Source organism: Canis lupus, chromosome 1 (assembly GCF_003254725.2).
Source record: "Canis lupus dingo isolate Sandy chromosome 1, ASM325472v2, whole genome shotgun sequence".
Classification (NCBI taxonomy): Eukaryota; Metazoa; Chordata; class Mammalia; order Carnivora; family Canidae; genus Canis; species Canis lupus.
In genome coordinates this window covers 48,512,467-48,526,288 of record NC_064243.1, presented here as the reverse complement: position 1 = coordinate 48,526,288, position 13,822 = coordinate 48,512,467, and the positions used below count along the sequence as shown (strand labels likewise).

At 43.8% G+C, this 13,822-nt stretch overlaps 1 protein-coding gene across 1 annotated transcript in view; it reads right to left on the bottom strand.

Moving 5' to 3' along the window:
- FNDC1 (fibronectin type III domain containing 1) overlaps positions 1-13,822 on the bottom strand; it is a 100,887-nt gene that overhangs the window by 71,635 nt on the left and 15,430 nt on the right. The window contains exons 2-4 of the mRNA XM_025422664.3: positions 3,019-3,213; positions 634-720; positions 134-202 (exon numbers count right to left, since the gene is read on the bottom strand). Coding sequence (XP_025278449.3) covers positions 134-202; positions 634-720; positions 3,019-3,213 — 351 coding nt within the window. The remainder of the gene's footprint in view (positions 1-133; positions 203-633; positions 721-3,018; positions 3,214-13,822) is intronic.

Genomic DNA, 13,822 nt, shown 5'->3' with positions numbered 1-13,822 from the left:
ACCATGTGGCATGTGTGTTAGTTTAGCGATGGGAACTAAATGAAGGTGGGTGAGCACATGTGTGTGACAGAAGCACAACCCTCTTGCAAGATGGTGCTTCAGTGAAGACATGAACCGAATGAGCAAATAGTACCTGTGACGGTTTCATTAAATGGTCCTGGACCCTTAATGGGAAAACCATCAATCTGGATCCATTCACCTCCTAAATGAGGAAAATGCAACTTCATAGTTAGAAACGAGGACAACTGGATTTTCCACATTTCAGTGCAGCTCTGACGTACGTTTAATGGTCTTTTCAACAGTCCTCAAAAGGCTCCTCTTGGGCCACATCAGTAATGAGGCACCTAAGCTTTCTGGACAACACGTCTTTTTGGTCTTTTGCACATGGTTTACTCGAATGAGTACTCAAAAATTTAGAACAAAACACTAACAACAACCTACATTAAAATTACTTTAAAAGAAGGGCTAAGTCTCTCCTACTTTTCAATCTTTCAGCTTGCTATACAAGTCTAAAAGAAATGCTTGCTCAGGAACTCTTTAAAGATTCTATATTTATACAGATCTGAGAAAGGAGGGATGTTTCTCCCCATCCAAGAAACAAAAATACAGCCTCGGATTCTAGGTAAGACTTACCGGGAGGGCTTTCAGCTCTGTAAACTGGACGGCTCACTCCATTGTGGTTTTCTGCAGTAACCAGCACAAAGTACACTACCCCCGGCTCTGAAACATATGGTTTATATCAAGCCACCATTTCAAATCTCCAAGAATGACAGTTTGACTCACTAACTGTCTTCCCTATGTATAACCAAAAATAAAATTCTGAATTAAGTGACAAGTCTAACTACAGCTCTCTCACTTTGTTTAATCAATATCACTAACATGCCTCTCATGCAACGAAAATACACCTGACCCAGAGAACACGGAATTTATTTAGCAAAGTACAAAGTACATGGCATATCTAATAAACCTGAATTCATAGTCAACAGAAAAGGCTTTTGAGCTTCTTAATGTGAAATTAATGTAGGAAATAGGAACACACTGTCCACTAACTAGGTGTTTTAGCCGATAGCATTGGTAACTGCAAATAATATCTTCCCCTGGAAGTTCCACACAGAAACCTCAAAAAAAAAAAAAAAAAAAAAAAAAACAGTATGAAAATGTCAGTGTAACTTATAAAATTTAGCACATGGGACATCTCATCACAACACATAAAGCTTCATGAAATTTTCCCCTTCTGGCAGTAAACTACTCCCTTTACTAGGTCTCCATGTTGTCTTTGACCATTTCAACAAAAATCTAGAGAAACAACTGTTGGAACCTTGGACATGCTAATTCTGAAATAACTGGGCTTCACTTTTTTATTTGCATCTAGGGGTCAAGGTCAAACAGCCATGGTCTCTTTGGCTGAGCTCCTGAAGTCAGTGGGACAGGAAGGGAAGCCAAGAGGCCACATTATCAGGTGAATGCATCCTGAGTTTGTAGCTACAGAAAGTGAAAATCCAATAGTGCTGATTTTCCTCAAAATGAATCACTGTGAAAGGTGAGTAAAGGTGCCAATTGCTTGGAGTGAAGGTGAGCATTTGCAGGAATTAGATGGGATGGATGTTGGAGAGATAAGAGGCAAGACGGGTCATGTACATTTCTCAAGGTGAGGAGTGTTCCTGTAATGGAACTTCGGTTCTCTGGCCAGAGGCCCAGCAACAGGGACATAGTAATGCCAGCTACCAACCCTGCTGTGCTCGAGGCCAGTAGGACTTCTGTCTACTGCGGCAGGGCCTGGTGGCATTTAGGGTTTGGCACAGCCTGCCAGACTAACTGGGAAACCCTCTCTAGAGTCAGACAGAATGCAAAATCATGTTTCGCCAGGCGCTTTCTCTCTTCATTCTGAGGCTATTCGTATTTCAAAGAAATTTAATCCACATGTCTCTGATTCCCATTAACTCATCAGTGAGTTACTTGGAATACACTATTTGATTTTCAGTGAGTTCTAGGGCTCTCTTTTTGCCTGTTTTTCTTCTCTGCAGCAATGGGAACAACCTCAGGTTTGAACTAGCAAAGATGACCCTGCTCATGCCTTTGATCCAACAGAATCTCCATTTAACCTCACTGTCAGACTTTGTAGGGTCATACTAATGTAGAAAAGATTCAGAGGAATGTATGTTTAGCTGGAACTATGAAAAAGGAAATCTGGCTTCCTTTATGTCCCTTCCATATACTTTCTGCTCCGTTCCTCAGAAAGCCTAACGTTACAATGCAGGAGGTGGAGAAGAAATGTGTGTAGACCATGGCCAAGAATCTGAGGAGCCATGAGTTGATTTTGATCCACTAAAGGGAGGCAGCAAAATGCTAACCTGGCACATGGAGACCTCGTTGTCATAATGCTGACCTGTTACTTCCTTATGATCCATTATGAGGTTGGACTGTAGAATAAATGGAATTTCAGGCTCATAGGATCAAAAAAGCAAAAGATAGGGGAAGCTCAAGGCTAAATTCAAAACCACCTACACCTGCACTTATAATATATTTAGGTAAAATTTTAAGTATTACAGACTCCCGGGATCAAATTTAATGGGGAGAACATCACATCTTTGAACCAGATGTGGCTAAGCATGACATATCACACACACCCTCAAGGGGACATATTATTTGAGTAATCTCTGATTGGTTTATAAATTAGAACTCTCAAGATTAGGCTGCAAAGTAGTCAAGTTTCTATACAACAAAGGACCAACATGTCTTCCAAAAGCACATTCAGAAACCAAAAAAGGGCCTCCTCCATCCATTTGAAGAGCTATCCAGAAATACCTGAGTTCAAGTGCAGAATGAGGAAGCCCAGAGGCAAGATAAAGGTTAAGCAACAGCCTCATGACCTTGGTTACCTGTTCCCCCAAAAAAACATGAGGTCCCTGGAGCCTGGCCACACTGTGTTTCACAAACAGCCATCCTACCTACGAAAGGGACTGAGAATGTCGGTGTACAGTTAGTTCTGACTGGGAACAAGACCAGAGTGTCACTTACCCACATCCTCAATAAGGAAGGAGTGCGTCTCGGCATTCACCTTGATGTATTTAAGACTTTTCAGTGACTTCCCATAGGCAATGTTGTAATGCTCCACAGGTCTACTGGTAGCATCTTTGGGTGGGTCCCACGTGACTTTCAGGCCCATTTTAGTGGACAGCAGTTTCACGTGCCTTGGCTTCAGTGGGTGGTCAGCTATGCAAACAGCGCAACTATCAACTTATGGGAATGGCAGACTGAGAAAAGGAATTTTTTTTTCCAATGTTCTCTGATATTATTATCAAAAGAGCAAATGACTTTTGTCTGGTCCAAAAGACTTTAAGTACAGTCATGTTTGAACATCGTTACAGTATAAGAGCAAAACAAACATACCAAACCCACAAGCTTTTATGTATTTTGGATAACTGTGGGTGGTAAATTTAAAACAAAAGTGAAACAAATCAAAACAAACTCTAGGCATTCTCTGGCTTGATTATGCTGCCTTGCTAGTGCAGGAATAACGAATTCAGAATGTGACATATTCTCCAGAGGCATTCATATATCAAATAAGCTCTTAGTGTTCTATATGGTACAGTTAGACAATATTTAAAATAGCTCCAAGAAGAACAATGTAAAATTGTCATGATGAGGACAACTATCCACTGCATCCAAGGTGAGATAACAGAAGCATTCATTTCCACAAAGAAAACAAGCCAAGATCACCAACACCTTAAAAGGAAGATAAGCCTCTGGTTTATCTGCACATAGCTAATTTAAATGTTTCCATATTTGGTCCCAGAAGAAGAAAAACAAGTTATTAAGAAACACAATTATATTTTAATCTTCAGTTATGAGGTTCCATAAAAGTATTCATGACTTTCAAAAATGACCCAAAAAAACATAACATTTGTCAAACAACATCTCTCAGCTCACATTGTAATGGATCCCACAACATTACATAGTATAAATATACGCTAAACGTTCACATAACAGTCAAATTTTAGGCAAATCTGGATCTGAAACTGTTTATTCAATGATGCAAGACACTCTCAGGAAAGAGAAAAGTAATCTTAAAAACCCAGAAACCTTTAAACTGAGTAGCATGAAGAAAAATGAATTTGGAACCTCATGGAAGAAGAGGAAGGAGGGTTTTGTGACAACACGTGGATTGGTTAGTATGTGACCTTAATACCAGGTGAAAATTCTGACCACAGATGATGCTAGCATGCATCACTCATTCCTCCCCAGACTGTCCCACTACCTCAGGAGTAAACGGATGAGAAGAGGAGAGAACACGTGCAACTCCACTCAAAGAAATCTAAGAAATGAAAAAGAAGAGAATGAACCTGATCATTTCAAAGCAGTAAAGAAAGGGGTGCCTGTTTTGGAGATAAAAGCATGTTGTCAGACTATGGGCACGAACCAAAACCTCCAAAGCTTCCCCTCCCCAATTCCAGGAATGAGGGTCCCATAAACCCACAATGGGAGAAATCATAGACCAGAAACCTAGCACTTTATGTGAAATGTGGAGCTGAGGAGACTGTACGTGCAGCATGTTGGTGATTTTCTGGGCACTTACTAGCAATCGTGGCTACTCTCTACAATAATTCTCATGTACCCCCTCCTCACCCACAAGAAACCTGCCAGGACTTACTTAGACAGAGGACTGGGGGTCGGTCGCTTCTCTTGGTTCCCTTTATTTCTCTCAAGGCTTCACTACAAAAACCTCTCCTCCTTCCCTTCCATCTGACTAGCTTTTTCTAGCTGTGATCCCTCTTTCCCCAGTAGCAGCACTCAATCCCAGGAACCCAATATTTCACACTGACAAGGTGTGCAAGAGCAAAGTAGGGTCCCCTCAAACTACAAAGGGATGCTCCTGGTTGGGGGGATGCTCCCAAGGAAGAAAATAAATGAATGACTACGTGAACAACGTTTTTCTTTACAGTTCGATTCCAAATCTTCCTTAAGAAAAGTTAGTTCCCAGATGGACAGCTAAAACAAGAGGCCTGTGACACCCCCGCACCGTTATGTTTTTTTCTTGGGTGCTCGAGATTCCATCAGTACACAACTGCCTGGGCCTGAAAACAACGGACTTTCATTACTGATCATCTGAGAAGAAGAACAGTTGATAAATATCTTCATTGCTCTTCCCAGCTCTGCTTTGCATCTATCCTTGGACGCAGCATAAAAGAACTTCCAACTCGCATGAGAGTCCACATTCAGACGGTTGTATCTGAATACAAGCCCCGCATATGGGGAGACACTCAAAACCTCCAAGGAGCTCCAGTTAAGATGCACAAAATAAAGTGCAAGAGGGAAGGACCTCCAGGTTGCCAAAACCCAATGATTCTCATTTCACTGTGCTGACACGATCAGAGCTTCCAACTGGGTCCATGCACAAATTTGTTTGTTCTCCCACTGCCAATGATCAAGCACCATCACTGTGTCTTCACTTGATAATTGCCTGAGCCAACATTTGTCTGCTGAGAGAAAGGCCATATGGTGTGCAACTACTTTAAATGGGAGAGGACAGTGGGCAGGCAGAGGGGGCTTTGGAGTGCCCACCATCCACTGCCCACTGATCCAAGCACCAAACCCTACATGACATGAGGTGCTCAGAATACACACAACCTGGGAGGGGTCATTTTCGAACTCCATACTACAGAAGAGGAAAGAAGGCTGGGAGCAAGGAGGTTAGGGTTCACCCAGAGTCACACAGCTGCACCCGGGCAGGAGCCAAATGCAAACCCTGCTTTGTCCAGTTCCAAAGCCCGGCTTTCCCTGCCGCTCCCCACAACCCAGCTTACGGACCCTCAGAACCCACCCCTGCTCAGACATGACCTGTGATCATTGCCATTGAAAATTAATTAGGAAAAAAAAGAAAAAAAGAAAAAAAAAGAAAATTAATTAGAAAGCCACCACCCTTCTGAAACAAACTGTGAAGCCTCCATAGTTGTGTTTACCATCTTCTCCACCACACCACTTTCCTCCCTGGGGAGCACTCCTGCCCCCCCACCCCACACACACTCAGGGCAGCTTGTGTTAGGTTCTCTCATCCTCCCCTCTCTCCAGAAAGAATGGAAGAAGTGGACGAGGTGCTCTTTCAGGGGCATTTGCATTCCTATGACAAAACCTATGACCAAATGACTTTTCTAGTAGTGACATTTGAAGCCTTAGAGAGTCTCCTAACGAAGGTGATTCTTTAGCACAAAGGCCTTTGGGAGACCCGGAAATCACTTACAAAGCAGCCTTAGGGTTACTCTCCTTAAGATCTGTCCTGAATTTAAGGTTTTCCTAAGGCCTTAGGCCAATCTACCAGGACGCTTCCTCCTACCCTTTCCCCAGCACAGGCAAACTGGGTCATATGTTGGCTTGATTAGCAGATATTTCCACTCCCTGGATTGTCATCAGCTTTGCTATTTCACAGTGATGTCATTTTTGATGCTTTCTAGTGAATATCATCTGCGTCCCACTCAGAAAGAACTAGAGGCAGAGAAGAAGAGGGGGCCTGGATAGAAAGCAGTCTGCTGCCTTGCCGGCCCCACCCAGAGCCCCTCATGCCTGAGCTCTGAGCAAACTCATCAAACCAGCATCTATCTGGGCAAGCACAAATCAATGTGCATGCACTTGGATTACTTGACAGAAAGCTTCTTCTTGGGACTAGAAATGTGACAGCACGTTCTACTCCTGATGATTGTTTTCTAGTTCTCCTGATTTCATTCCTTAAATGTAAAGTAAAGGCAGAAAAGCTGTGAAATTGGTCTCTGGGTCTGCAGATGGCCTTCTGGTTCTGTGTTGTGGAATCAGTATTCTGGGAGCATAAGGGTGAAATATGACCGAGTGATTCCTGATTTAGTCTAACTGTTCTTAGAAACTTAGAACAGACCGCCCTCTCTGCTAGAGAAATGCAGCACACAACCTTGTGTAATAGTTTTTCATATTCTTGTCTGATAAAGATGATACCAGGTACATCCTTTAAAGCTATATATCCCATGGGGCAGCCCCGGTGGCTCAGCGGTTTAGTGCCGCCTACAGCTCAGGGCGTGATCCTGGAGACCCAGGATCGAGTCCCATGTCGGGCTCCCTGCATGGAGACTGCTTCTCCCTCTGCCTGTGTCTCTGCCTCTCTCTCTCTCTCCTCTCTGTGTGTTCTCATAAATAAATAAATAAAATCTTTAAAAAAAAAAAAAAGCTATATATCCCATGAACTGCTTCTCTAAAAAAGAAAAAGGACAAACCCATAAGTCAATACAATAGGAATTCTATGGCCCAAGAGGGGGAATGCTGGGAGGTAGCCTCACGGAGCCTACACGACATGTTAGGGACTTGATAAACTGTTTTTTTCCTTCTCCCCAGGATGCAAAATGAGGAAATGAGCTTAAGCTGCAGCCTAAGTAATTTTAGGTTAGGTAAAAAGAATTTCCTGTCCATGTCTTTTCCCATTTCTCACCATTCAAGGCGTCTTTGAATGGAGCAGATGGAAGCTAGAAGAGTATGCTATGACTCCAGCAATTTCATACCATGACAAAGTCACTTCCATAGTTCATGCCAGTAAAGATTATCTAGATTCAAGAATATTTTGACAGGTTTCAAGTGACAGTAGTATTTTGGTGATCTTTCAGATACCCGGCAACTGCCCAGCCAGACATTTCTGAGCCACAGCTCCTATGAGACCTCTACTGGCTTGTGTGGGAACAGACATCAAGGACAGAGTCCTCACCTAGAGCTGTTATTCTGGTCCAGCTCCAAACTTTAGGTTTTATCCAAATGGGCTCTTGGAGGCCAGTTTGGTTCAAAGGTCAAAGTATGGATCCATTTCTGCTCAAAGATGGATACCAAAATTCCAATGGCTCTAGGATGTCTGCCCTTGGAAGGTCTTCAGCTTCTGCAGAGTGACCTCAAGGGATTCTCCAGGACTGACAAATGCCCTCAGGATGCCACAACTAGGTTCCCAGGACCAGGCTGGCCTGCCCACCATCTGCAGGGCCCATTTCTCCCAGTGGACAGAGGCATAATATCTCATCTGCCCCTTGCTCACCTTCCCACTCTGGCATCTTTCTTGACACCAGATATTGACCACACACCTGGTGCTCACTTAAATGGCTGATGGACTGAAGAAAAAGATGTTAGATTTCAGACTCATAAGGTCAACCAGGATTTCCAATCCAAATGTCTCTAAAGACTAGGAAGATCAAGCAAAAGGAGTAGTGTCCACTGTGTCTAAAGGTACAATTTAGTCTCACTTTAGGTACAGATCAGTTCAAGGACTCATATCTCACTGCCAAACCTCCCTCAGTCCCCTGAGAGGTGTAAATGCTCTGAAAAAAAAAAAAAAAAAAACTGGCCTGGGTTCCAAGGAAAAAAAGAAGCTCCATCCCAGGATGGCCTTGGGGAGGGGAATGTGGGATGCTACATAGCCCTTGGCTACTAGGAAAACCAATGACTGCCACATGTCCAGCACTGGCTTCACCATCCCAGACCAACAGTCCCTACTGCCTATTAGATAGTCTCATGTGAGTTCCAAATGGAACATGTTTAAGGTGAAACTCAGAGTCTCACTTCTCACTACCTTGGTTCAGACATCACTGCCCATCCTTAAGTGTATAGGCATATCCATGACAATTAAAAATACATATTTTCCTAGAAAGGGAATTCCATGAAGGGCTATTTCTCAGAATAAAGGGAAGGAAGATTCAGAATCAGCTGATAAAATGAATCAATGGTAAAAGTAATTCAAAATGGACATATAGAGAAATCATGCTTTGAAGACGACTCAAAACACTAACTGGATCTATCTGGATCCATAGCGTTGTTTTTGTTTGTTTCTTTGTTTCATTTTACTTTTAAAACATAACATAGTGACTTCTGTTTACTCCCCCTATAGGTGAAAAATCAAAGTATCGGGTTTATTATTGGTAAGGTTACATTAGAGAGGATGGATCTAATGTGTGACCATCCCCATGCTTCCTATCTCCCTGTCCTCTTCACTTCCAGGCCCTCGGGTGAACCCAGAGGGGAGAGCTGAGCCTATGGAGCAGATCCCCTCAGGGTCGCTGCCTCACAGGTGGGGAGAGAGCAACAGGCCTGAGCCACAACCCAGTGCCTTCCCACGTGGAAGCAGGAATGGAGCCTAGTGCAGCCTTCCTGCAGGAAGGCAGACCCGAAGAGGAGACTCACATGTCTATGTCTCCTAACCCATTAATGCCATGGAGTAGGGAAAGTAGACCAATGGGGACTGGGCTCTAACCACTCACTCCTCAGATATAGCAAGCCTCAAGGAGGACAGGATAAGGACAGATACCAGAAGCCAAACATGAGAAGAAGAAAATGGAAATCCCCTGAACATCTCTGGAAGGCTATTCCCTGGCCCCAGTGGGCATGACCATTAACCTGAGGTCAAGTTGTGGCTGCCTCTTCAGAGTGAGGATCATGACCACTTGCCCACCTTCATGGGTCTCCCCAGTACTAATCACTGTCCCACTATTATCCTCCTGGGGTTACAGATGGGGGGACCCCTCCAGCCCCCAAAAGGCTCTGAAATGAGGAAGGCTTATTCTTTAGCCAACTCCAAAGCCACACTGCCCTTTAGGCTGAAAATTCACCCCTACATGTCCTTTCCCAATCCCATATTTTGTCTGGTCCATGCTCTCCAAAATAGCCCACCAGAGTTTAAGCAATGAGATGAAATGATTTCATACACATATTCTGATAATACAACACCAGCACTATAAAAATGTTCCAATTTGAAGTCCTTCTCATTTTGAAATTCCCAAGGAAAATTCAGAGTCCAAGAGTGAAGCTTTCCTGGTCTTACAGCTTACAATCTAAAGAAATTAAAGTCTAAGTTTCCTTCCACTCTAGCTTCCTGTTTTGTCTAGCACCGGCCAGAGGAGATTCATCAAGTGCCCAGATGGAGTCAGGACTCCCTCGGCAACTGCAGCCCCCACCATCCTTCACTGGAATGGGTGTGAATTCTTTGGAATTCCCTGAAGTCAAAATAATAAAATCCAAAGTCTTCCACTTGCCTATATTCTCAAAGAGCCCCAAGACCTTAAAGTCTCTGTGAAGCAGCAAATCCAAAATGTGCAGTATAAAGGACACATTATTTTTGTCTATCCAATGAAGCCTCCTCCAATTTTGGCAACAGACTTCTGTTCATGTGAGCTTGGATGGCTTGGAGACTTCACTGGAATCATTCTAACTGGAGCTAGACCTTGGGCACCGCCTCTGCTTTCCAGTCATGAGGCTGTGAAGGGAGCATCCTAGAATTGCTGGTGACAGCTCTCATGTCACATGGAGAAGAAACCAGAGACAGAGAGAAAGTCCACAGGCAGTTAGAGCCCTGGTTCTAGGGCTTAACCCTTAAGGCCAGCTTAACCCCTGCACTGCCCAATGTACAGCTCCACAAAGCAATGAATTCTGGGATTTAAATGAGCTAAAGTTGGGTTTCTGCCCATTGCCATCAAACCTTGATTGATTAATTAAGATCTTCTCTGAAAGTCAAAAATAACTTTTTGAAGCTACCCCAGTAATCAGTACATTTAAGTTACAACAGGCTGCCAGTGTGCAGACACACCCAAAGAAACTAAGGCAAATACCAGCCAGGGATGACTGCCATTCCTAGCTGAGTGCTCCATGCAGCCCACCCAGTCTGGCAGTCAATGCTGAGGAGCAAGAGCGGACAACCTTGGTTAAGAAGGAAACCCCCCAAAGGAATGTTAAGAGCTTTTGAAATAAACTAGTCCCTTAAAATCCCCAAAATTCTAAAATTATTTCTTAAGTATACTCAGGATTTCTCTTTAATGCAACAAAACCTTCATGTTTATGTAAGTCTCCCTACTTTGTCTTTGTTTGAAATTCAAGTTTTACTTTCCACTGGAAACCGCCAAATACTTCCCAGACTCTGAAATGAAGAAAACACAGATCTCACTGCAACCATGAGTGTTTGACCAAAAATCCAATCGATAAACCAGAAAAGGTAAGGATGTAAATGAGAGGGTAGGAATCAACGTGATCTACGTCGTGGAGACTGTAATTCCAAGGAAAGGTGGAAAAATCCAGCTATTGTCTATAAGATACCAGACAGCAGAGGAATAATCACAAATGTAGAAATATCCAGATGGTTGGCAACACATGGGCAAAACACTGGAACGCCCAGCCAACTTTTAATAATTTGTCAAATGGATGGAATTATATTTGCCAAATAATCATGACGCTCCCTTCAAAAACAAACAATAACAACAACAACAACAAAAATAGGGCAAGTACAGGTTGTTTTGCAATGGTGTAAGGTAAAACTGATACAAGTAAAACCTACATATGGCTGGTTGACTGCATTTTCCACCTGGAAGATTGGGGCTGGGTTGACACAGTCTGAGTCTTAAAATAATGGCCTGGCTCCTCTTCTGACATTTCACAATATGAGTGGGGTTCAATAAAAGTGTTTTCCACAGTTGGCATGGCTCTCTGTGGATAACTGCTTAAAAAAATAAAACCTAGGTCTGGGAGTCTAGGTCTTTGGAGTCTTTTTTTTTTTTTTTAAGATTTTATTTATTTATTCATGAGAGACCTAGAAAGAGAGGTAGAGACATAGGCAGAGGGAGAAGCAGGCCCCCCATGGGGAGCCCGATGTGGGCCTCAGTCCCGGGACCCCAGGATCACGACCTGAGCCAAAGGCAGATGATCAACCACTGAGCCTCCCAGGTGCCCCTCTTTGGAGTCTTTAAACTTAAAAAACACTCCACAGAGCTGAAAGAACTCTGATGGAGCAAACAGAACCTCTGACCCCACCACAGGGAAGCCACACAGCACTGTCCTCACGTCAGAGAGAAACACCAAGGCAAGCAGATGTCCCGGGTCCTTTGGGGGATTGAGAGCAGCCAGGGCTCTCCAGACTCTATCCCTGGCTCACATTCCTCAAAACCCAATCCATCTTCCCCTGTCATGACGCATTCCCCACGTTACAGGGCTACACCCCCATGCCCAACGTGTCCTGTCACGTACTCGCGCTGAGGATGTACACAAGTAGAGACTCAGATTGCCTGGGGCAGCTCTGGTTCATGACTGGAGCATCCTGGCCCTCACTGCCCGCAGTCTCCTAAGGATCAGAGGGACAAGCGAGGCCACTCGGCTCAGTGTGTGCTCTGCTCACCTCTCCCCAGCCTCAGCTAAACCTGAGTTCCCTACAGTTGTCCCCAGACCCTCAGGCATATTCCAGTATTTTGATCACAACAAAGCATCATTTCATTCAGACTAAATGGTCAAATTCACATGCGTACATGCCAATGAGCTTATAAGGGCACTAGATGGTCACTGAATACAATTGTGAATCACATTTTTTCTCCATCAGCTCAAAGAAGCCAAATGGTGAAGCCATCCAAATCTCAAAATTCAAGCCACTGGCTAAACTTAAGTAGAGTTTGTCTGGGTCTGTTTCTATCCTCTCCAGACAGTTAGCCCCGCCATCACCCGCCTCTGCCTCTGTGCAAGCATTCTCCACCTGGGGTGAGTTTCAGGTGGTCACAGGTCAAGAAAGAGGCATTCTCACAAAATTGCTCTGCTGGGTCACTGGGGGGTAGGAGGGGACAGTGTCCGAGCTGCACATAAGCTGGCCATGCCCTAGGCTGCCAGCACTCCTGTCAGGGTATGGGAACTTCCCAAGGAATGAGCTGCAATGCTGCATGGGCTATACTATAATTCTTTCCTGTGTCCCCTTCTCCTTAGGAGTTGGCCTCCAAGCCCCCACCCAAGGCCACTTACACCCAACAAAGGCTGCCATTCAAATGCTATCTCATTACCCTCAAGGGTTAATGGCTTCCTATTGGAAATTTCTGCCTAGAAGATTCTAGATTCTAGGTAGCTTGTTTTTATTGGGAAGAAAGTGAAGAGAGACCAGCAGAATGTCTATTAATATAGTTTACCTCACAGTATTCCCTTTCATTATCTTCCTTCCTCTCTGTCAATCACCTTGGGAAAGATCTATAAAGTGAAAAAACACAAAAATGGAGACAACAAAATGAAGGAGCAAGTCATATTTTCAAGACAAGCAGGAAGTGGCAAAACTATAGTCAAATTCTCCAGCCCAAAGAATACTCTTAAAGTGAATCCACCTTCTCTCTCAAGATGTCTTCTGAGATGCTATAGGTTGAATTTTTATTGTCTCTTTCAAGAATGTCCAGTTTCCTAACTAATTTGTAACAGTTTAGAACTTGCCCTGAATTCAGAAAGTGTTCATGGTAGACTCTGTGGGTTGGGTACACAAGATCCATTCCTGACTTCTTCTTCCTCCCTTGTTTTCTTCCACAATAGAAACTGGGATGCTAAATATTCATGACCCTTCAGCCTTCCAGGTAGCTAAGGGTGGTCATGTGACCAATTCTAGCCAATGACACAGATGAGAAAGTTACTACTACCACTTTTGGGGAAGCATTAGAAAGGGGTCAGGATCTGCTGTGGTGCGCTTTTGACCTTTTGCACCTTCCTGCCTTTCCCCCCTCTGGGATGTCAACATGACACCTACTGATTGATGTGCAGCCATCTGGGAACCTGAAGTGACAAGCCTGAGTATGATGACCTGGCCTGGGATGGCAGACTGGACAAACGGAAAGTTCCTGGTTAGCCTCTCTGCTCCTGAGTTTATTGAGCAGTGAGATAAACAATTCTCCTACCTGTTTAGCCACTGTTCATCAGATACTGTGCTTCCAGTAACCCAGTACACTGCTACCTGGTATCATCATTTCTGGACCCATACAATCAAGTCACTTTTCCCCTTGATTTTCTAAATGAGAGCTGCTTTGCTTTAACTTTATTTCTGTTTTGTTGTTAA